This window comes from Hylaeus anthracinus, unplaced genomic scaffold (genome assembly GCF_026225885.1).
Source record: "Hylaeus anthracinus isolate JK02 unplaced genomic scaffold, UHH_iyHylAnth1.0_haploid 11994, whole genome shotgun sequence".
Taxonomy (NCBI): domain Eukaryota; kingdom Metazoa; phylum Arthropoda; class Insecta; order Hymenoptera; family Colletidae; genus Hylaeus; species Hylaeus anthracinus.
In genome coordinates, this window is record NW_026534341.1 from 9,274,434 (window position 1) to 9,299,396 (window position 24,963).

A 24,963-nucleotide genomic window follows, 5' to 3' on the forward strand; every position below is an offset into this window, starting at 1 on the left:
CCTCCATTGTTGGAGTAAATTACGCGAGAAAATTGAGCAACACAGACCGTTTTTATTACCATTTTCCATCCATCGTTTCATTCTCGTAATCCACTATTATGTTTTCTAATTTGAAACGAGTTCCTAAAGTAACATTTTCGAAAGCTCCGATTTAAATTCATGTAAATTGATACTGAAATCCCCGCAATTCTCAAGACGCCATCTAAAGAAGCTTCCGCATTCTCCGGACGCGCCCTTGGGAACCACGGTCCCGACACGCAGTAAAATGTAACTTCGGATCGAGCCCTCGATACCGCAATGCGTAAGAAAACCACGGAGCTCCGTCTGACCTACAATGCAGGCCACAAGTGAGAAAAGTGCGATTTGGAAATAATTAAGGACAGCCCCGAGAGTTGAGACCGGAATTAGTTGAAAACCATTCGAGATGCCGGAGAGCTAGATTCGCATTAGCGCTACCAGAGAAAAGTTTTCAATCCGCGGAACACGCATTCCAGAGAATGGCCGACGAAGACGCGGGGAAAAGTCGGAGATAGAGCAAAAATCTCCCAGGACCTAGTAGCTGGATGCAGCACGGCTGCATTCTGACAGTGACGCATACGAACTGTGCCACGGTGGCCGGAGGACCTAAATTGTTTCGAAGTAAATAGCGCAACGGGAGTCTCGGTGGCTAGCAAATTGCATCCACGGCACTTTAGGACGATATCCTCCTACGCCCCTTTCGTAACGACCCCTCAGACCGGTCTGCAATTTATCTGGCAACGGATGACCACCGCTGCAATGCAAGCTCGTTCAGAACCTGTATTTTAATGCGTTGCAAGCGGCAAGAATTTACTTTAATCATCCCTGGAATTTTATTTGCTCCCATTAATTACGTTAAAAAACCGTTATCTCGAACAGGTGCCCTACCTCGCTCCGACATCGCCAAATATTAGGTCATCCCGTAAGTTCCTGCTGCAGACTATGCCGATATTTAATAAAAAATTACAGAAATTTTATAGTGACGGTATAATGACTATGTGAAAAAGATGGGAAGATATTACGAAATGAGAGAGATTATCTTTTTCTATAGCACCTAAGGATATGTCACACTAATTTGAGAAGCAGAAGAATAAGTGTCATGAACTTTTAGGACGACCTAATACATCACGCGTGGGCGATAAATACTAAGGGTGGACAGCGCACTGCATCGTCGAAGACGCTACGTCTAGTCGTTTGCTTGGAATTTTCGAATACTCGTCTGTTTCATATTTTATTTACAATGCTCTTCATTTCTCACGCTCTTGAGGCGTAACTGCGCCGCATACCCGCGAGTAAATGAATAGAACGCTCTTTATTGCGTTCAGCGTTGACGCCTATGATTTACGCGTAATACGTCGGTACCATTTACATCCTCTTGGAGAGTAATTTGCACGGAAAGCTGCAGCGATACAGCAATGCAGTGGGAGTGCAGGTGCGAGATGCTAACCGTGCGCTAACGTTAAATCAAATATGTATCAGGAACGGGTGGGTAGGTATTAGCCAAGAGAGATACATCTGATTAATCCTTAAGTGTGCTAAAATGGCGGTAATTGCCGATAATTATTGAGGCGAGTCGTATTAATTAAATATCGCGAACTCTGTTGTAAATGCGATCACTAAAATAATAATCTTAACGAAACGGACGAAAAGAGTCAAAGTTGCCAGAAAAAACAAGAAATATAATTACCACGATAACTTCGGCGATAAACGGTCTTTAAATTTTCTGGCACCACAGCTTCGAAACCGTTCGATAAAGGCACGAAGATGCTCTTTGAGGGGAGCTGAGTGGAGTGGGAAGGACGAAACTACCCGAAACTTCCGTAACGACTAATCTGATCCAGAGAGTAGCAATGCAGCAAGACGCAAACGAAACTAACGCAGCTATAATTGCCGCAACACCGTCGTGCACGAGTTATAGCGAACGGAGAAGCATACCATGAATCCACAGTGAGCGTCGCGATGTCTCCTTCGGAAGCGAAGGAGTAGTCAGTATCTGCGCTTCGTCTCTAGAATCGTTTAACCGACGGTTAACCGAAGGTATGATACACAACGCATAGCTTTGACTTGTAGTAAAATAAAGTAAAATGAAGAATTTCTTGGTTCTATTCCTTATTGACATAATGGTCAACGCGGACTATTATATGAGCCGTTCATTGCACGAATCGATTAACTCCGTGCGACGAAATAATGCAAATTACTTTTTAAAATTCCCTTTACAATATAAATTCAAATAAATATTGAACAAAGTTCTTTCCTTTTCAGGATAGTTATTATAAATATAAAAGGTTATAACTATACCAAGTGCTTTGACACTAAATATAAGATCTTTCAAAAAGTAGAGTTAATCGATTTCTGCAGCAAACGGCTCATATGACATCGATATAATTAGCCTTATCTTGGTGCTATAATTTAAAAATGTTATCTATTATTTGCTAAATTTGTTTCATTCCGCTTGCATCGAGAAAGTGTTCCATCGAACGCGAGATGTTGTCTACAAGTACCCACAAATGCCATGAGACAACAAGTTGGCTCTTATCATTTACTAAGCGCCATACCACTTTAGTCGCAGGGTTATGATAAAGTTAAGAACTTATTCGCGCCGCAACTTCCGCGATTTTGCAGTCGCGTCGACTATAACTGTGTAAGGAACTTTAACTCGACCTCTTAAATTCCCTTTGTACGGAAGACTCCGCGATAACCCATTTCCCTTACTTTGTCGCCAGCTCGCGATATGCATTCTATCGTCAGTGCTCGTGAAAAATCTACTGCGCGTCACTATTAACGCATTTCACCTCGGGTACTTAGCAACTAATTGAACCTGGTGCATACTCTGGCAAAAAGAGGAAGTAAAAGTCATTTGCAGTTACTAGTAGCAGTAATATTTTTTATTATTATTAGGAGTGGAACGTCAGCTTCGAGGTCTCTTGATCTTTTAAAAAGATTTATTTAACTTTAATCCAGGATCTGTGTCTACCTAGAGCTAAGGGTTCAGCAGTTCCCTTTGCGGCTCTAATATTCCACGATATTTGTGTCCAAAAAATAAGAGATTTGAAACAGAACAGAGTTCCTAATCCAAGAATTGTGTTTTGTTTCCAGCTGGTCGGTTCTCGTCGTTCTTGGTTAAACTACCCCTTACAATCTCGGAATTGTAACAACACTCTAACCCCTCGCCTCGACTAAATAAATGCCTCATTAGTCTCAACGTACAAGAAGGTACGCGGTCGCGAGTCGTCCTCTTTGTCATCAGTTAGCACGTTGTCAGCCTGGGAAGAATGTGGCGGAATACTTATCCATATAGAAGTTTCGAATATCAAGAGAGAAATAAACAACGCGAACAAATCAATTACGTTAGTTTATTCGTCATTTATTGTATAATCAGTCAAGCATTTCTGGTCCCACAAATTTTGCGAGAACCCTCGAGTCAACTATAGAAGCCGCAATGTCACGAGTAATGTAACGCCGATTCGAATCTGTGACATGGAGATTGGCCAAGTCAAAGGAAACCATTTTTGGCAGAATTATTGGAGTCCGTCCAAATTAACTATTTCAGCGCGCTGTTATGCCCCGACTCGGAACTTTCGAATTATTACGATCTTTCTTAGCTTTATGAACAGCGTTGAAGAGTTATTTTCAGTCGCTGGTTTCAAACAAAAATCTACTTTCTACTACAGTTTCTACGATTTTTATTTTTATTTGTAATTTTGCCTCTCGTTAAAGTATAATTGAGGTTATTAGTCCACCATCGAACGATCCCATAACCGTACTCAACAATCTTACGTTAAAATTTCGAACTACATGCTTTTACGGTTCTCGCGCAAAAAAAAAATTGTGCGAAGAACACCTTCCTGCTCTCGAAAAGGAGAATTAAATTGATCATCGCGCGTTTATACGCTTCCCGCTGTATCATTGAAATTAATGAATTGTCTGCGCATTTAGAACAGCGGAGGTGAAAGAATTTCCCAGCAGACGAAGAAAGATACTCTTGTTTACGACCGCGGCGTTCATAACGGACAGAGGAGATGAATATTCATGAAGACGGGGGCCCGTATATCAAGGTAACACCAATTGCGGTTCACTACAAGCGTTTCGCGTCTGCACGCGTGTATTTAACTTAACGAGCCGGTGCACCCTCGGCAATTTCTACGTTTCTAACTCCATTCCCAACAAATTAACTGCGACGAATCGAAGACACCGCTCCGCGGGTCAAACGAAACTCTCGAGCAAAAAGTAGTACCGCAAATTGAAGTTTAGGTTGAATCGCATCGCGTACGAACTTAATTAACCCGCCAAACCATTACCTCTTCTTTAAAATTGAATTTTACTTTCATCACGTTGTAGTCGAAGATATAAACTAAACTAACTCATTACGCGTTAGATTTTTCCAAAATATAGTTTCATTCGAAAATATGAAGTTAACTCATTGAACATAGGTTTGATATTTTTAAATAAATGTTTCATTATAACTATGAACACGAATAAACTTTACACTTGTGTGTATTTATAATGAAGTATTTACTTAAAAATATCAAAGACGCCTAGTAACGTCTAATACGTTATTTAGCACCTGAATCGGAAACGAGCATGATAAAGGACTCCGAAAACCATCCAGGAGAGGTGAAATCGTAACTCGTCGATTCTTTGAGGAACCGGAAAGAGAGACCCGACGCTGACTCGGCGAATCATCACTCCCTGAATGACATATCGTTTCCACGAAGATTGTAAAACAAGATCCACGACGGCGATTGTTATCGCGGACGGCAGAAAAAGGAGAAATAACGGGAGGAGAATTGGAAATGTTTCGCGTGACATTTTCTAGTTTCCTTTCTACGGCCATACTCCTCCCAATAACCGCCCGCCGTTACCTTGTAGTTTCCCTTGTCACAAGGGAGATACCGACATTACCGTTCTGTGGAAATCAAGGCTATACATCTTGGTTCCTCCGAGCGGTGCAGCGTGCATCTGCCTGTAAGCCTGATTCCAAGAGCAAACCGCACATTTGTCGTGATTCCCATCTTTCTAATTTGGAAATGCTGCCCACGTCGCTTTGTAACGTTCAAGAATGGATAATGAGAAGGAACGATCGTCGAAATTGAAAGGGTCGATCTACAATTTCGTTACATATAATTTTCAAAAGGAACGATTTGTTTTTTTACTCGGGCAAACCGTTGTTTATCTCTCGTTATTCGAAGTTGTTTATCGAGACGAGAATTTTGGACATTCCTGGGTGAAAAGCAACGCGATGGCACCGCAGTCATATTCAACAGCACCATTTCTCATAGGACGCTATCGTTCCAATCGTTGTACCAAACGGGCACACAACCATGCAGCGCACACGAACGAGGGAAATTCGCGCGTGTGCATCCACTGCAATGGGGAGCAATGCGGCTTGACCGATCGCCGACATCGCTGCCGTGTTTTTCTTGACTCGTAAAGCCCAGCCAAGAGGCAAACAATGCGATCGCTTCCAAGAATTACTCTTCTCGAACTTTACCGAGCCTCCTGTAGCCAGTAATATCCGCGTCATTTCCGACGGTTGATGCAAGGAAAATATTTTTCGGGGCGTGCGCTCCACGCGAGATACGAACGCAAAGTTCCGATAGCGTAGCGACGAGAACGCCAATGGAAGAGCGATGGTGTTGGACGTACGACCATAATATTCTTCTTTCGAACGGTTATTGGTTCCTACGACGTGCTATTCGTCAACTCCTCGGAATGGAATTACGTTCCTGTCGATACTAGCGATATTCCTACCTGCGTGCTTTCTTGTGGGACGATACGCGACATCTGTGATGATTTCGATGCTGTACCCCACAAACTGGTCGCACTCACCTGTAACACGAAATGTATAAATTACTTTGTTGATTCTTTTTTTTTGGGGAGGGGGGGGGTTGAATATATTCTATTAATGTAGGAAGAGGAAAAGGTTAAACTTAAACAAAGAAGTATATAATACTTGGACTTATAACTCACAATGGACATATTTCGATCATTTTGTGGGTGATTATCTACTAAAATATTTTCTTTCAAATTTTAGAGGACTACTAGCAAGAAGCTATAAAAATTATTTTTCCAAGTACTGAAAACTACGCACCAGCAAATAATGTCAGGGCAATAAAGTGGCACCATAAAACAAATATTAAATGGGTACCTTGAACGCAAGCGAACGCCAAGCTTTACCAGTTTTATCTTTTTATGACTCTGGGCAGTAAAAAATAGCATAACTCAGATGACCTTATTGTTTTAAGCGACCAAAATAACCAAAGCATTTTTTTTTTTTATGAAACACGAATTATATAATTTCATTCATTCCCAGTTATAGTGGATTAGAACAAGAAATGCATTAGTATATTTGAAAATCGTGTGTACGAGAATACATAATTGAGTAATATTCCACGCGATGGATTAGGCGCATCGTCGCAGCTGCTTCAGTAGTCTGCGCGCAGACATAGCGCGACGCGAAGTTTGCTTTCGAACAATTAGCGGTTTTATCACCTCGCAGCGTGGTATAACCGCACACACCCCATCCCTCCGTCTCGCGACCGCTGCACTAATCCTTACACTGCAGTTCTAGTGCAACCAGCGTGGATCTATCTGCGCGAGAATCAAACAAAATTTGCCGAAAATTTGTTCGAAGATTAACGCCAACTACCTTCAACGCAACCGAAGGGTTGGACCATCCCACAAACCGTGAAATACTGGAATAAAAATGGAAGCTCGTAATTTCCTTCTCGCTCTGAATAAAATTGGATTTGTACTACTGATTCTTTGATAAGAGTTGTACCTACGCTATCGTAATAATTAATTCCAGAAACGAGCGTTAAGGTAAGGTATGAGATTAAACATCAAATAAACTATTATTCCATTAAATGTGCTATGTTCTCATATTATAGCGCAGGCAAGAAATGATAACCAGAATGTTTTAGTATCATCTATGTAACCGTATCTACAAATTTGAAATGGAAATCCAGTTACAGCTACGCGAATTGACAAAATTAAGTAAAATTGAGAAAGCAAGGAGGTTTCTCTCATTTTTCCATAGCACCGAGTGTCCTTAACGCGATGAATAACGGATTTATCGTGAAGGAGCTGGCAATTTCGGTTAGGTAAATAGATTCTTAGGGAGCTAAATACCAATAAATTTCTAACGAAGGAGCGTTCAAGGGAAGTGGAGGAAATTAAAATCGAATTTAACGACATAAGTTATGAAGATTGCGATATCGACACAAAGGAAGCAACGATCCTCTTACTGCCTCGAATAACTTTATCCCTGACCTATTTTCATCGTTTATGAGGTTGCACGAAGTGAATCCATCGAACGATGGCGTCAAAGGAGAACGACGTTATATCCGGGTGAGAGGTAATGAGATCTCTCTTCCCGATTGTCCCGGAAATGGACGACCGGAGACCAAGACAGAAATCACAAACGACCCCCACGTTTCAGCGTTAAATATACTTCCGTCTTTTTCGTACTAAAAGCACAGTCTCCGATATCACCGTGTCACGTGTACTGCGAGCAAATTTTTGAAAGATATCATCAAAGAGGATCGTGCCCTCTTAGCTGGTCTTCATTTACATTTGAATTTCAATACACGGGAAGCTTTCAACGATCAACTAATGTAGATCAACTTTTTTAACCTTTTCAGACCTAGAATACATAATTGAGAACACAACCGAGTAATAAGACTCATACATCACCGACACTATCGCTTAGGGCGAATGTCTTTATTTGTGCACATGAATTTTTATTTCGTTCATACTAATTTTAGTTAACCCTAAAAATGGAATTACATTAGTACGAGGACAAAAAGTAATTCAGGTCTGAAAGGGTTAAACGCGGAAAGTTCGGAAATTTCCGTGAACGTATCCAAAGTTTGTCAGGGTTTATTGGGGGACTCGTCGATGGTAAACGACTATAATCTCACCCTCTGGTTCCAGCAGATCAAATCCAGGTGGTTAACTGTTTCGATTAGCGAAGTAATTTCCGCGAGAGAAAGGCTATGCAGATGTTTGGAAGCGGTTCTGTTTAAAAACGGAACATCGAGCGTCACTTTTGACCTACATTGTACTATCGCGGGACCATACAATACGAATTTATGGATCTCCGACGTTACCTGCACAGCGGAGGGCAAAGTAATTAGGTCCCCGGTCTTACAGTTTCCTCGAAAATGGAAGACGGAACTGAGGCGTAAGATAATCGACAGCGAAATACCGCAGAGAAACCTGTAAAAAGTAGTACCACCTCACGTGCGCTACGAATGCCACGCAACGGGTGTCCTACATGTACCGCGTGTAAAAAATATATTTCGCGGTGAAATGAAAGGAACCTGACCGAGTCGAGAGACCGGTTAAAAAATTCGTCGCGGAATTCATTTTAATCTCGTAACTTGGGATCAATTTTTTTTTATTACTCATGCCTGCTCTGCTCTGCGGAGGGAATAAAAAGTTTAAAGGAGCCGTGTCCCGCGGACGAATAACTTTAATGGAGAAGATTTAAAAAGTTCTGGGGTATCAGAAACAACTTGAAGTTGTGGCTTGACAAATTAATAGATTTCACCTTTATTGTTTTCTCAGTAACTGCAGAATTAAATCGTGGATAAGTATCGCTTAGTTATTTTCACATATTAATTACCTATACGACTGCATTATTATTAACCCTTTCAGACCTGAATTATTTTTTTTTCTCGTACTAATAAAATTTAACGTTTGAGGTTAACTTTGACTAAAATTAGTATGGAAAAAATAAAACAAAATCCTAATAGTCTAGTTTTCGAGGAAAACTGGTCTTTCTAAGGACATCCGTCCTAAACGATAGTGTCGGTAATGTATGAGTCAATGATGTATTTTTCATATTTAATCAAGTAGTGGATTTAAAAAGAATATACCAGACACGTCTGAAATTCGCGCGAAACGCTGGGTGGCATACAGAACGAAGACGCCGGAGAAACTTTTCGCGAAGTTTACTCTTCGCGATTCAGAAATTATTCCGGCGTTTGCCGAACCGCGGGTGCTTCAACATTTGCACAAAGATCACGTACAAAAACGATGAAAGAATTGGCCGGGTCAACCGCCTGGCTGGAAGAATCGAACGCAAGTTGGCGAAGTTCAAAATTTATTCGTCCCTCGAGACGAATGCTCATTAAACAAAACTTTTTAACCTCCATCGATACGAATTTCTTGCCGCCCCGTCACGCGCCATTCACTTTATTTGCATCTAACTGTAAACTGCGAATTAATCTGGATCAACCGTACTCCACATTCGAAGAAGAAAAAGGCACGGTGTGGCGCGAAAAATTCTTCCAAAAATTCCAAGTTCCTCGGCCACCGCGGTGGAAACAAATTTCACCTCCCCAAACTTTCGAGAACACTACCAGTTGCGAAACAAATTCCATTTAGGAAGAAGTTATAAACACAACCAACCTGACAGGCAGGACGCTCGGCGAGTAGACTGCAACAGTTCGTTAACCGAACATCCCCTCGATCTCTTCTTCGAGGAAACGGGCTACTTCTCGACTCAGCTGTTGAACTTTTTGATGAAACGATAGCGATGCGCGAGGCGTTAATGTAAACCGATGTAAACTGTCGAGTAAAGGAATTAGAGAGAATGGATTCGTTGATCATTCGACAGTAGAGGTACAAGGCATAAGTTTCTTTGAAAATTCAATATTCCAGACAACGTTCAACAAAGAACAGATTATTAGGTCATCCCATAAGTTCGTGCTGCAGACGGAGTCAATATTTAATTAAAAAATTACAGAAATTTTATAGTGACGGTAAAATGAGAGAGATTACCTCTTTTTTATAGCACTTAAGAATATGTTTCACTAATTTGAGTAGCAGAAGAATGAGTGGCATAAACTTGTGGGACGACCTAATATACGCGTTCCGTCCTCTGTATTGTTTGTATTCATAAGTGCGTTTGGTTGTTTACTCGCAGACATACAAAGGGTACGTCTACGAAAGAATATTATGTGAATCATCACGTGTGGATGAAGTTCAATAAATTCATCCAGCTGGAAATTTCTCCTGACACAAAACGATCGTGAAACTGGAACACCGCGAGCAGTTCAACAATTAAACGTTTGCCTTTCGCGAACACGAGAAACGGAACAAAACGTAGCCCAAAGAGTACGATCCCGCGAATGCAACCGTGCCATTGGAAAGAAATATTTTAATACCTGCCCCGTTAACCCCCGGGGGCGGTATTAAACCCGCCGATGCGAAGACATGAAACGGGGAAGCCCGTGAACAAGGGAAAAGCTTTGTCGGCTTTGACGACGAAAATCCAGCCTGTAATGAACACGAGAAACATTTCCTGTCGGAAAAAACAAGTCGGAAATTTTGCTACAGGATAAAGAAGTACTTCGATCGTGGAAAACATCGCGCCACGTCCACGTTCCTATTATTTTCTGATCAAATAACGGAGGTGGCCGCAATTCCAATTTGGATTGTTTCGTCTGTACGAATGAATAATATTGAACCATCAATTCCGGCTCCATTGTTACAGACGACGCGCTTGTATAACTTGTTTTCGCACCCAGCAACGTTACACTCAACCTCGTCATTGCGAAGCACTTTGAACTTTGGAACAAAGTGCCTACGGTAGTATAATTCTCATTAGCATTGTAACGCACGCTCCTTACATCCCCAATAAACAGTTTAAGTGCTAAGTTTAATTAAACCTTGGGAAATCGAGTCGCCGAGTAACTTTTCCTTGGCGCGAATAGTTCTTCGGTCTATAGCTCTCGTCTCACTCGAAGCGAATTCGAAATTCAATTACAGAAAGTAACAGACATAGAAGCTACACGCGCGAAGAAAATGGATTGCCTATGAGGAGGAGTAATGGTAATTGTATGTATAACGAGACCTTTGCCTTAGTTCCTTCGTTGAATACTATAAATATACTTTTCCGATGTTTATTCAGCATTTACTATACTTTTCAAATGACGTGAAGAAGAAGTGAATTTCCAATTAATGTTTCAGTGTTCCAAGAATCTTACATCCTCGAACCTGCGATTTTCCGAAAAAAGTTACATGCGGGCCCGTCTCGAATGGTACTTACACCAGGGAAGAGCATTTATCGTGCGCCAAGGAACAAACTGAAAGGAAGAGAAAGACAAGGTATGCCGAAGACGACGCCAAAGCCATCGTTACTCAAAATAGTTCCATCACCGTGCGCGGCGTAAACGTTAACTTTCTTTCCCCGGGAAGGGAGAAGAAGTAAACTCCTATTCTTCCCGGGCAGCGAGGTGAGACGAGACGAGCGAGGACAAGCGGAGCCGAGGCGAGCAACCGCATTTACAACGATAAAAGATGAATGCGTCGCAAAAAGGGATCGCAAAGTTTAAAAGTGGCGCTTTCCATGCGGAAATGTATTTACGGCGGGGGCCAGGGGCCGAGGAAATCGAAAGAAGAGCATCGGGAGGAAGCAGAAGGCCTCGTCGGGGGAACCGAGCGAACAGGAAGAGGAACAAGAAGAGACAGATCGATGCAACGGCTCGTATAGTAGCGTCCATCGTTCGCTCGGAAGCGATGGGAAAATAGAGGAATGTAGCGGATTGTATATCTACAGAAGTTGGAGAACATAAAATGATCTACAATTTAGAATGATCTGTTTCCAACTGTTAAACGAGAGTTGTTCTGCGATGATTTAAAGTGCCATATCTTGGTACTCAGCTGGGCCAAACGTTACCCTGAATGTATTTCTAGATTAATTATACAAGTTTGCTTGTTTAATTCGTATCCAAGAACCATTTTATAGCTACAAAAGCACAAGGTTTGCAATACAACAAAATGTGAAACAATAATTTTAATTATTGTTACAAAAATAACTTCAAATTTTCTGAATATAACGGAATCCTCCTCCTTTCTCATTACACCTAAGAGAATTCATTCCTTCTTTCACAATAATCACCAAACATCTGCATCCCTATATTAAAAAAATATACCAAAAAGAAGAAGAAATCTTCTCAGCTGCAATATTCGGCAAACGAGCATCCATTTCTCTTTACTCAAAAAAATAAAAAGAACATAATGTAACGTATTTTTCAACCCAGTCACCCTTCGCGCCATCCCCTTTCTCGTCTGGTCTCTTCTTAGACGGTAACCACAAGTGCCTGGCTGCGGGCGTTACTTCATTATCCAACGAAAGAAAAGCCGTGCACGCTTGTAAAGTGAATCGTATCTCTCCAATTAAACTTTTGTTGCCCGCGAACGATCGCCAAGACTCGCTCGTTTACACCGACGCCTTCCTCGCCGACAAACGGATGTAACCTCCTGTTTGGATTGTTGGGGGACCGTCTACGTTCTTGAAGGTGCTAGTGAAACGTGGAGTTACGTTCGCGGAAGCTGTAACACGGAGAGAAGGTTGAACGCTCTTTCGAGAGTCGTAATCTTGAGGCTTCTTCCGTGCCTTCTTTCGACGCTATTTTTGTGATCAACGATGGCGGTGAACTGAACCCTCGTAGTATTAAATTACCAGTCCGAAAGTTTAAGTACTTGTTAGTTGTGTCGATCAAGAACTCGAGACGACAATAAAACAATAACTTGCCACAAAGACTCCAAGTGTATATCTGTTTATAACAAAATCACTGCCTCCCTCCCCCCCCCCCACCACCACACACACACACATACACATACCAGTATTTACATTCCTTCTCGATGCAATTAAAACTATCACCTACAGTTTCGTTTGGCGAAAACACCGAACCGAAGAGCCTCAGACATATCAGTTTTTCGCAATGTGGCGCAAGGTTATGTCACCGTCTGCCAACTATGTATGTATGCAGCAACAAATCGTTTCAACGATAGAAACAGAGGCTCGGCCAGGACTCGACCGAGGAAGGAACTCGCCGATCGTTTGTTCGTCGCGCGGACCGACAATGTCGGACAAATTTAAATTGGTCCGGTAATTTTCAGCTTTGATGCTTGTCCGTGACACAATAATCGTCGGATCGGGCGTGTATCACCGCGGGCCAAGCGGGAAGACAGTGACAAATGGAGGTTAAAGAGGTGGACGAGAGAAACAGGCCACGCAACGTGGAGCACCTTGCCACTCGAATTTATTTCTGAACACCCTGAGGACGACGTCACTAGATGACCAGAATAGCGGGCATCTACGTCATGTCTGGGTAACCCCGAGCGAATTTCGAAGACAAACGCACGAGACGAGGAAGGAGGATACGATAGGAGAGGAAACGAAGATAGAATCGGAGGAATAGACACACGCTGCCTGGCAGAGGAAGCGATCGACACGCTGGCGAGCCGGAGGAATGCAGAGCTTCCACATGCAAAGATTATTGGCGCCAGTTTCCTTAAATATGGTAGAATCATCTCGATCCGATACTGGCGTTACTGATCGTTACACTAGAGAAGTACAGAGCAAGTGTCATATTCCGTCTTCATTCGTAACCCTTTCAGACCTGAATTATTTTTTTTCTCGTACTAATGTAATTTAATTTTTAGCCTTAGCTAAAATTAGTATGAGAAAAAAGAAAAAGAAAAATTCTAATAGTGTTTCCGATGAGAACTGCACTTTCTTCACGTGCACAAATAAGGGCATTTACCCTAAACGATAATGTCGGTAATTTTTAAATTTTGTGTCCTCAATTGTGGACGCCAAGTTTGAAAAGATTAAAGAGAAATCATCTAATTATAAATCATATAATCATTTAATTAATGCAACGGAGATCCACCAAATTTTTATGCAATTTCTGCATATGGAAACGTTGCAGAACAGAGAGAGGAGTGGACAGGATCAGGTACTCGAGGACACGAAGGACTCGCGACGAACGCCTGAACCGCGAAGAATTCAAGCGGATAAACGGCATAGTTATCGCCAATCCATTCGTCAAACACTGTCTGGGATTCTTTGCAACGCTAATGCAACAGGCGCTGACTGCGTCAAACTTTTAACGATGCCAATTTATTCGCTGAACTCCGTCTGGAATCCCGACGGTCTGACCGCCAGGTGTGTCCCAGCGGTTCGCGATGCCAATTTTTATCGGTTAAATCTTCAGTCTCGGGATTTTCCGTTATGCTAATTCGCCTGTCGAGAGCTTCCTAAGACTTACCACGGTGCCAATTTGCTCGCTGAATTGTGCTTGAAATTTTGGATCAGCTAGGCGTACACTCCGCGACAAGACGATATTGGACGCTTTTTATATTTTAATGTAGCACGTTTGAGATTTTGATGTTTACGATATTTTCTAAAAATCTAATCTGCTCGTATGAAGAACAAGTACCGATGACAGTTGAAAAGTCAAATTCTAATACGCTTTATTAAACCAACAATGAAACCCTTCTTTCCTGATAAAATGTGTATTTCTTGTACACCTGCTTTTAACATGTACCTTTTAATCTGAATAAACGGTACTATTTTGAAATCATAAATAATGTGAAATGCAAGTAACATAGGGGAGTCCGATAATTTTATCACGGAATGTACGGTCGAAAATCTTGACCGCGTCCGAAGGTTTCTGTGTTCACTATTCGTTATGTAAATTCGTCTCGCGAGCAATTTACTGGTCTCTTGCGATGCGTATGATCTTCGTATCGGATTCGTCGTGTCTAAAGTTTTGATTGGAGCTCTAAAAATTCTGTAAAAGACGTGTAAACTCCATCGCAATAAAAGTATAATAAGACAGCAATTTCTACGGAGTATTTCAACGCTTGCATCGTAATTTAATAGTATTATAGCATCAATTATTAATATGGTATTCATACTTTTTCGTACCTAAACTCCCTATTACATCATTACTCTAGTAGAGTACTGAAACATTTATTATGCTAATCTACTTATCGAGTTGTCCCGCGGTAACTATGTCTCTCACACACGTCCGTTGGATCTTGTGCATTAAACGTGTTAATTTATTCATAGGATTCTGTTTCAAATTTTGGACAGTATTAGTCGAGGCAGACGCTATTTTAAATTATTCGCTGCCTCGATCCAAAACATACCACGAACTATGCCAACCTTTTAATCTACTCGGTTCCGAATCTTTTTCTTTTCGCCTGCTGAATAATGTGCAATATTTAATGCGATAGACTTCGTTTATAAGTTAGCAAAACGAGCCACTGCTTCAGACACGAGGCATGTCGAGAACTCTTTTGCAATAAGAAGTTCGTCTGGCCTTGTATAAGAATAACCGACACAACGAAAAAGACCTCGAAAATCGCTACAAATCATATTTATTTGCAACATTTACGACACTTGTCAAGTTGTTAACTATTTCAAAACTATTCGAAACTTAATAAAATAAGAATGAAACAATTTCTCGCTAATTATGTCAATAAAAAGTTAATAAAAATTTTGTTTGCCTGGCGTTCAGAAATATGTAATTATTATACATTCTACTCATCCGAGCAGTTCATTCCTTGAAAGGCCCAGTTATTAGCCAGACATAAATCTGACCGTAGCAGCCTGCGAGAAACATTCCACCTATTCAGTTATTTCCTAATTAATTAGCTGATTTGGCAGTTGGAATTGCAACTCCAATCTGCAACAAATTCCAGGGAACGTGATACGATGTTATACTGAATCATGTAAATCACGAGTGAGCACAGAAATGGCAGTAGAAATCGCATAACTACTTGCACTAATGCCTAACCCAGTGAAACGCAATTTCGCGCACCCGAAATGCTCGTAAATCCCAGTCAGAGAATAATCGATATCTCGCCACCGTGGAATATTATTGGTTAATGCTTGTTTTTCGTCTACCTTTTAACATCGCGAACTAATTGTTAAAATACTTCAATTGTTCCAAGAACGCAAATTTAATATATAATTTTTGCAGTCTCGAACAAGTTATTGTTTATCTTTTTTATACCTTTCGGAACGTAAAACACACAATGATTTGTTTGAAATTACTGAAAACTATTCACCTTTAATACGTAAACAAGCAAGCTGTAATTATAATAACTATAATTACAGCTCCGTAAGAACATGCATTTATGAAATTATAAACACGCATTACCTGCAGTTTCCGAGTACGAGGGATACACGATACTTTTCATCGTAATTTTACGTTGCACCATGTACACGATGGTCCACAAGATAGAAATTACGGGAGCCCACATATTGAATTAAAAAAAAATAACACAGAGTTGGTCTCTTATACCAGTCTTTCAAAGAAGAAATATTTCACAAATATTTGCAAACTCTCCGCGTCGCTAAATAGTTTCTGTCGATAATCTCCCGAGTCTGATCTCAGGGATGCATCAGTCCCCTTAATTACGCTCTTGTCACACTTTCAACGTTTTCGAGGGATACTGAGGCTTGTTAGAAAGTGGGAAAAGTATCAAGGGAAAAGCCTGAGAGATCATCGACCGTAGTAGACGCGAAGTGGACTCGGCGAGACACGTCTGAAAAAATCTCGACGAGACACCCCAGATGTCGTCATACGTGTAGACGGCATATAGACAGCGGTCACATTTCCGACATAGTCATGCCGGTGTCGTCATGCATGTGCCACCGAACGTGCACGACATAAATCAAATGCCTCCGCAGTCTTCGGTTAAATTTCTAAAAAGTCTCTTGGTCGCCTCTCCTCGTTGTACCTTCGTTCCCCTCGGTTTATTCTTTTACGAAAACTCTATACCATCGCGGTGACTTGGGTGGATTTGATTGCTCTAGATTGTGTTTTGGTATGCTGAGGTTGCAGCTTTCTACCACATGTGTTTTTAATTTTGTTCTTCAGCTCAGAAGCGATCGTTTCCCTCGGTTAACTCGAGTCCAATATATTATATCTTTCTCCTTCGTGCTGACATCTCGCATCAAATCAATCGATCTAGACTATATTTTAGTACGTGAAGAATAATATGTTTTGTACCACCTTTTTTTAATTTCCTTCCTTGCCTTGGTAGCATCAATTATTATTTCGCAGGTGCGAGTTACTACCATCCCAATCGGAGCGCAACGACTATTTCGCAGTTACTTTTTCTCGTGCGCCGTGACACCGTGACAGAACTCGTGGTTTGTGAAAGATCGTTGGATAATTCTCACGATTATCCGGCTCAATTGGGAATGTACATCTCCAATTTCAGAGGCGACAATGGCGCGCGTTGGCGTCCAGCCAGCGCGCTTACTATTTATTTGTATTGTGACGCCTCTACACGTGGTGGCGGTTCGATGACACCTGACACGGAAAATTGTTCCCGTTGCGAGCCGTGATTTTCGCGTTTCCGGTCGTATGTCGAGCGTCGGGGCTTGTCGGCGATAATTCGTCGGAAAAGTGGCCGTTCCTCTTCGTCGCGTGTCCCCCCTGGGCGAAAAACACACGGAAAACAACGTTTCGCGCAGCTTTTGTCGCCCTACAGGCAAAAAAAACTGATTCGAGCGTTCGACTGACGCACCCGCGACATGCGTGGGCTACGATTCGAGAATCGACTGCTCGAACCTACCCTAAATTTAGCATTCTCGGCTGCCGTCCCACATTAGAAGAATCAACGTGTGTACATGTACGCGACTTCGAGTGTGTTTATATATATGTATATATATATACGCGTGTGCATTTTGTTGAATCGTGTGTCGTGTGTAACAGATACATCGGAACGAGTGAGCGTCGTCAGCGTCGTGTGCCCCACATGCAGATAACATTTATAGACAGGCGACTTCGTCTAAGTGACCAGTGTACACGTGTGTATTTTTCTCTGTGTGTAAATGTGGACGAGAAGTAATTGTGTAGGTGTACACAAGTGTGTGGTCATGGGTGGTAAAAATATCACCGTTCGTTGGGAAGAGGGAATGGACGTATGTTCTTTTTGGGGGAGGAACAATTAATAGAAGAATTCTTCGCTAGGAGTGAATTTTCAGACGTTTCGTGTAGTTTAACTTAGGCTCTATAAAAATTACAGACGTGCAGAAGCAAACTAAAGGCAGACGAGTGATTTCGACACGCGAATCGATACCACGAACACCCATCGCGGTCGCCAGACACGGTCTATCGATACTAATTGGCAACAACGACTGCTCATTAACGCCAAATATATCAGTCACTGCGATAGTTATATCGAGCTAACGATGTCCCGCGCGTGTTGACCCTCGTTAAAAATTAATGATGTTTCCCGGAAACTGGAGTGGAAAAATATTCCGGGTATTCGGCAACAGGTGTCAGAGACTTTAAGGGATGACTCTCTATATACCAAAATAAGACGAAAATCAAGATTAACGAGACTGTGAAAGTTACGCTAACGAAATTAATAATCTGAATTATCTTCCCCGACGAACAGAACCAGTTCACTGAAATTGAATGCAATCCAAGAATGAAAACGGAGCGGATGTCTTGATCAAGCGAGTGTTAATTATTGAAATTCACTGTTGTTAATCCGTGCAGATTTGCGTGCACATGGTACTGGACATTCCCCGGACACAATTAGGTTTACGACCAGACCGCGTTGAGCGTAGTGTGGGCTACGTGAATAATTCTATCAACTTCCCGAGACTCTGCCGAGATATTAATCGACAATAATCGGTGCAAATCCTCCTCCTGGAGTGCGAACACACTGACCATTAGTACTCGTAATATCATTGAACCGATTATGCCACGGGCTCGTGGCTTGTCTCGTTCCTTCAAATATTCCAGAGTACTCGAAACCCGTTGTAACCAACAAACTACATTAGCAAGACAGCTCTCCTATTTTAGCATAATTTTTACCATTTCATTCCAATATCATTAAACAGCCACAGGCAAACATTGTAAATATGCTGCAATATAAAGTGGATTTAATTTAAATACCAAAGAGGGCTAGAAATATAAACGTCTCTAATAAAATGCTCGTTAAGACATCGTGTGAAATTCAAAGCTACCAGAATACTTATCACCATAATCATGCCACGTTGTGGAATAATTTCTCGTACCGAAATCGACGATTAACGAAAAACGAGGATACTGGAAACTAGGCTGAGCTTCTTTTAAAGCAAAGGTAAAAAAAAAATTGGTGCATAAAAATGTTGCGTGCTTTGATGAAATGTAATCTTCCTTTGACCACATTTTTTTTCGCCACGAATGCAGCAACACATCACCAAAGCGCGCTCTCGGCGGAAGCGTGTAGATCACATGGTCTTGGTTCTTCAAACGGGAAGTTAAATGTGTTTCACTTGCAAGTATCTCGGAATATCCTTGGTTTTCATATTAACACTTTTCTACGAGGAACGAGGACTCGACTCGACGTACGTTACGTGACTCTGTTCAAAACGGAGTTCAGAGGCACTTTGCTGGCGCATTGTCGCCTTTGGGAAAAAGTCTAGTTGGAGCAAGGAAGATCTCAAGTCATGAAACATTTTCCTCTGTAAAATTACTCTACCTTCGACTCAACCCTGCTGTATCATCCAAAAAAATAATTCTGATCATAAGTTCTTAAAAACATTCTACAAGAAAAAAAGCAAGTGCAACTCTGGAATAATACAATCAAAATGAATTTTAATTTGTTAAAGCATCTCAGGTAAAGTGTACAATATCAAAAGATCCAATTAATACTCAAACCAAAGAATAAATAGCTGAACCTATAAGAAAATATCCTGTTTACCCCATAGAACTTGATCATTAATTAAATCATGTCTTTCCAAGCATTTTATTTTATTATTGTGCTCAAAAATAGAAATGAGGTGATCAATGCTGCCGGAATACAATCAAACGCGTTGCATACTTGATAGCAGTCGGTCCGACGCTGTGCGCAACGCGCTGATATAAAATGAAATCGGAGCAGATCGCTGCAACGCTGGCACAGTGTAAACTTAAACGCGAGTATCGCCAGGGACAATCATTCAGGCCATGAAAATTACCATGCAATTAAATTACAAAACTGTTACACCGGGCACAATGGGTACGTAAACGCGCGCAATTCCACGATCGACGAGATTACGCGTAAAGCATTTGCAACGATAGCGAACGAACGTTGAAGAAATTTTTAAAGCTCGACGAAACGTTAAACAATGGTTTCTTCGTCTCCGGTACGAATATATTACAGAAGATTTGTATAATAAATTTAGTCATTTTTTTATATATTTTATACAGCAGTCCATAGTTTCATGTAATTATAATTGAATTTACATGCATGTATTAATTCGATTCATGTGCTCTTTAATAAGCCATATAAATGTTCTATGTTTATTAAATGTAACTTGCGCCAGATTAATATAGAAATATCTCGTATAAAGGATTAATGTATCCACAATGCCTGGTCCAATTTGTGTTTAATATTGTAATGGCCGGATTAGCGCAATTATCTGTACATCATTGCTTCGTGCCACAAATGATGATTAAACTCTCTCATATTAAACGAATCGTGTTACACGTATTATGATTTCACGTTGGAATGGGTAAACTCTGCAATTAGAGAGCATGCTGGCCTTTCAAAGCATTTCTCGAAAACGTTCATAGAGTACATGGTAGACAAAGATACGATCAAAAAGCAAGTGCAACTCTGGAGTAATACTAGAGTAATAAGAGATCCAATTTGTTTTCAAGAAGATGTAGAGGATGAACAATTTTCTCTAAGATCAACACAGAAGAAATCACTTGAAACTACAGTCTTCGATAAGTCACCCTTGTTCAGGGAAAAATGAACGGAGCGCAGGGTAACGAGAAAGGCCAAAAGGACGCAGAAGAAGAGGAACGAAAGGGCGGAAAGTTGTAAAACGAGGAACGATATGCATACTGGGTTCGAACTCTAACATTAACGATCTCGGTTAACCCCTGCACAGACGGCCTCACGGTGGAAACCAATACCATGAAATATCTGCGAACTCCACACCAACCGGAAGCCACCGCGAATTGTTTTGCCGGAACTTCCCCAGACGGCGCGCAGCGTGCAGGTGCAGCTGCGAATAGGTATTCCTAAAGCTGCCAGAATCCAATTTAACGCCACCCTACGCTCACCTTCCGACACATTTTAATCCTGAGTATTGTCTACCTGCCTTGGGTGGAGTCATTATCGACGACTACCGGCGACTAGGCGCGATTATTCGACGCTCGTTATTCGTAGCGCGCGAATTGCATTCTTGTTGTCAGTTCGTCTTCGTTCCATTCGACTATGTGCATTTCCTCGCCTCATTGGATCTGGTGTTCGTTGGTTTTGAACGGGGATGGGCATACTTGAGTTATTTTATAACTCGAATTTCAACGGGGACCATTCGAATAATTTAATAATAATGAAGTCGTGGAACGCGCGTCATGAGATGAGATTCCAATGGTTAGGCTATTCAGGGATTTAATGATATTATCGTTAGATAAATGGAATTACTCCGCGCAACAATTCTAAAATTTCAAAATAAGCACTAGTATAAAGAAACATCAGAACCTATGAAACTTAATGTATCGATATAGACATCATCACATTATACGAACTTTGAATAATAAAAGCATATTGAATTTTATCATTCTCAGTTCGTATGAAATGGAATCTATGTTATTGTACTAAAAATTGCAGGACAGGCTATTACGTCAAGACCTTCTGCGAATTTCACAACTTTACTTTAAGATTGTTACACTGTTCCGACCTGAATAAACTAAACCGAGCAAATGATGTAACTTTCGAGTATGTTATACGCATTCACATGCTGAGAATATCATTACTCGATTATTATTGTTTTGTCCGAAGTAAAATCAAGCTAACAGATGGCTATCGAGGTATCGTTGAAATCGACAAATCCTGTCTAGCTGTGTATTAACTGTTTCAACCTAAAGGATGTTGGTGGTATTGTTTCGCAACACGGAATCGAAGTGCCGACTATTTTGACGCTTTATTATGAGACTCTTTGAATAATAAACAGTTTTACAGCAAAACGAAAATACCAGAGGCCAAAGGCGAACAGCGATCGTCGAAAGGAAGGAAAATAACAAGTGAATAAAGAGCACGGTGAATTAAAGCTTAAGGAACAAGGTAAATGGCGCAAACAACAAACTTCGCGGGACCGCTTTCTGAAAACAATTATCAAAGAACCTGTATTCGACGCGTCTGTTTGGTACGGTTGAAAGGAAACGCTCTTCAATCGTTGCGAGTCTGGAAATCAATTGTTTCTGAATCACGAAGTGCACACGCTGTACTTTATCGTCCAGTCCTCTCCGAAATTTCAATGGCATTCAACGTAAAGGAAAGATCAGATCTCAAGACGAGAATACGAAACTTAATAGAAACTTTCATTCAAATTTATTCAGGACATAGTATAATACATATAAAATTGCTAGGCAAGCAGCAACCTTTGATTGCTAGGTTACCACATTGAATTACTGGAAATCAATGGAATCGTACAAAAATTGATTTGTTACAGGCACTCCGCGTCTACCGTACCAATAAAACGAACAAATAAATTGCAGGCGACGGAAGGATGCCGATCTCATCCGTTTGATACCGTTTTCACTCTCTGTTGCGCGTCGCAAGAGAGCATCTGTTCATCCAGCCGCAACGAGACAAAAAACAAAATACAATATAGCATTAAGAACGTCGATAGTGGGAACGGGAGCTACAGAGTAGACGTGTGTAGGTAAATGCCTGGTTTTCTACGAAACGACGGGCGCATCCCCGCGAGAAGAGTAAGTACATAAGCCCTCGGCCCACTTCCCATTCATTGCTCTCATTATCAGCCACGCTGTCTCCTCTCTCGTCCTACGTCGTCTCTGTTCCGCATACATCACGGTCTACGCGCGCGCACACACGGCGACCCTACAAATTTACGTACCGAAACCCCTCTAAGCGTCGCTCGCAAATGAGGTGCGCGCACGGAAACCCGCCGCGGAGAGCTACGAGGGGATAAATTAAAAATATGCATGAACCCGACGAACGCAGAAACAGCGAAAAGTGGGAATCTCGAAAGTGAGAATCGATGCGTGCATGTGTACGCGCGAAAACACGCGATTAGCGTGTTCATTTTCAGTTGCAGAATTACACGTGATTCGGGTATATTCCTGTTTCGATTCAGTGGACCGACAAAATTGAATTTGTTGTTCGTGCTGCTCGCAGGGATGTTGAAAAACATGGATTGAAGATCTGTAGTGCTAGGTTTGGAGTGCAATGTGCTTGGTATGCTTACATTGATTACCAAGGAATCCTCTTGAAAAACAAAATATTATATTTAACTCTGGATTTAGCAATCAGCTATTAAACACACTGCTATACCTTCTAAATTGAAACAACAAAAAGCAAATCATTTTTTCAATATAATTACTTTCCTATTACACCAAGTATCGCCCGAAACCATGGCAAAAACATAAACCAAGAATTCGCACATTTTTAAAAAGAATTCAACAGATATAGCCCAACTGAACTCGCTAATATCAATCCTCCAGACTAAATAAAACGATCTAAGATCTTTGTTTTAGCTCGATCATGAAGTAGCCATAGGTACCAGCGTCGCGATGTCGCGATTTTTGAGCGTTCCGACGTGCGTGAAAAAGTTTTCCACGCCAGGCCCGTAAGACGATATGCGCACGCCAGAGAGGCTGCACCGACGCCGATAGTTTTCAATTTCTGCGGTGCAGGCGCTTCGTAGGCAAAGAAGACGAGGAGAGAGTCAAGGATGGTTTACGGGTCGGTGATTCGCTTACCCCGCCAACCCACGAACCTTTTATGCATGCCGATGCATGTACATTTTATATTCATCCGCGCGGTCTCTATACGTAACGCGTGCACGGTTCTCGTATATTTATGCGGACCGCGATCGAATCCACGGGGCTGCGTGAAAATGCGAAAACAAACGGAAGCAAACTGGTTATATAGGCCAAGGTATAGGCAGATTTTTGGCACTGGGAGCCTCCTAGTCAATTTTGAGAAGATAGAGAAGTTAGGAGGCTGTACCTCTCACCGATTTTAACTTTTGATTACTTTATTTTTTGGAGTAGGATGTAATGTGCATGTGCAATAATATTATCCTTCTTTCGTGGTATATATACAACGATTGAACCAAAACAAATTACTATCTTTAAGAAAATCTAGGCATTAATTTCCAAGATACAATCAAATATTGTAAACGTGAAATTTAATGAAAACAACAGCAGTCCTATGTTTTTCATTGTTTAGCAAGTCTCGATAGACTCTGTTTTGCCTCAACTGCCTCTGACTCGATCAACTAGCATAAAAGTTCGAGACAGGCTAGCTTAATTGATTAAATGGCTAACCAAGGTTCAACTGGGTATCACGGTCCAACAATCTGTTCGGTTCTTTATTCCCAACGAATTGATCGAACTCGCCACTGCGCAAAATTAAACACGCGAGCATGTGCAAGTCGAGCTTGTTATCTTATGAAAGGGACCCACACCTCGGTTGGAGAATCTATTGTCGGTGATGAAATATCGAAACTGTTCTCCACCGTGATCTAAGGGAAAATCGACTGTACTCGACAGCGGATTCGGAAATATTAAATGAAATGGTCGAGCCATCGCGATAGGTCATTGGGAACAATACCGTGCATCCATTTCTGTGCCAAAAATTTTTGGAGCGAGCTACTTTTTTTTCCCACCGCGAACGATAGGCTTCCGATGCGGGATTTCGCCTGCATTTCTATTCTTTCGTAGTTCAGGGACCATGCCAATTGTTATATTTTTTTGTTCTCCAAATATTTGTTCGTTTCCAAAAGAATATAAAGAGAGAATGACTAAACTCGACGATAAAAGTCATAGTCGATTCGTTGAGGGACAATAATGAAACGTGTGGGATATTGTTTGCAAGCTGTGACTCGTCAACGTCGTAAAGGATTTCCGAAAGGAAATTTTAGAATTTTTGAGCAAGAGGGGGCTGTTATCAACGGCAGCTTGTTAAAATAGAAATTAACTCCACTCGAAGCTAAAATAAACGCGTTGCAGATGACCGCAAGGGAGGCCAGAAAGAAGAAGAGAGGAAATTTCGAGAGCAGAAACGTCGTACGGGCGACCGAGCCCATGGCCGTGAGTTCCTCGTCGCATAACCGCGGCAAAAAAGCCCCGCCAGAGCTGAAATTATTGCGTTTTCTTGGCCGCC

General features: G+C 41.4%; 1 protein-coding gene across 3 annotated transcripts in view; it reads right to left on the bottom strand.

The window, feature by feature from the left end:
- Window positions 1-17,405, bottom strand: part of LOC128888435 (uncharacterized) — a 269,895-nt gene extending 252,490 nt beyond the window's left edge. The window contains exon 1 of one of the 3 annotated variants that reach the window (XM_054145289.1): window positions 15,990-17,380. In XM_054145289.1, coding sequence (XP_054001264.1) covers window positions 15,990-16,092 — 103 coding nt within the window. In that variant the 5' untranslated portion in view covers window positions 16,093-17,380. Of the gene's footprint in view, window positions 1-15,989 lie in introns of all 3 variants that reach the window. The other 2 variants (XM_054145290.1, XM_054145291.1) reach the window with 2 other exon arrangements.
- Window positions 17,406-24,963: the final 7,558 nt, after the last annotated feature.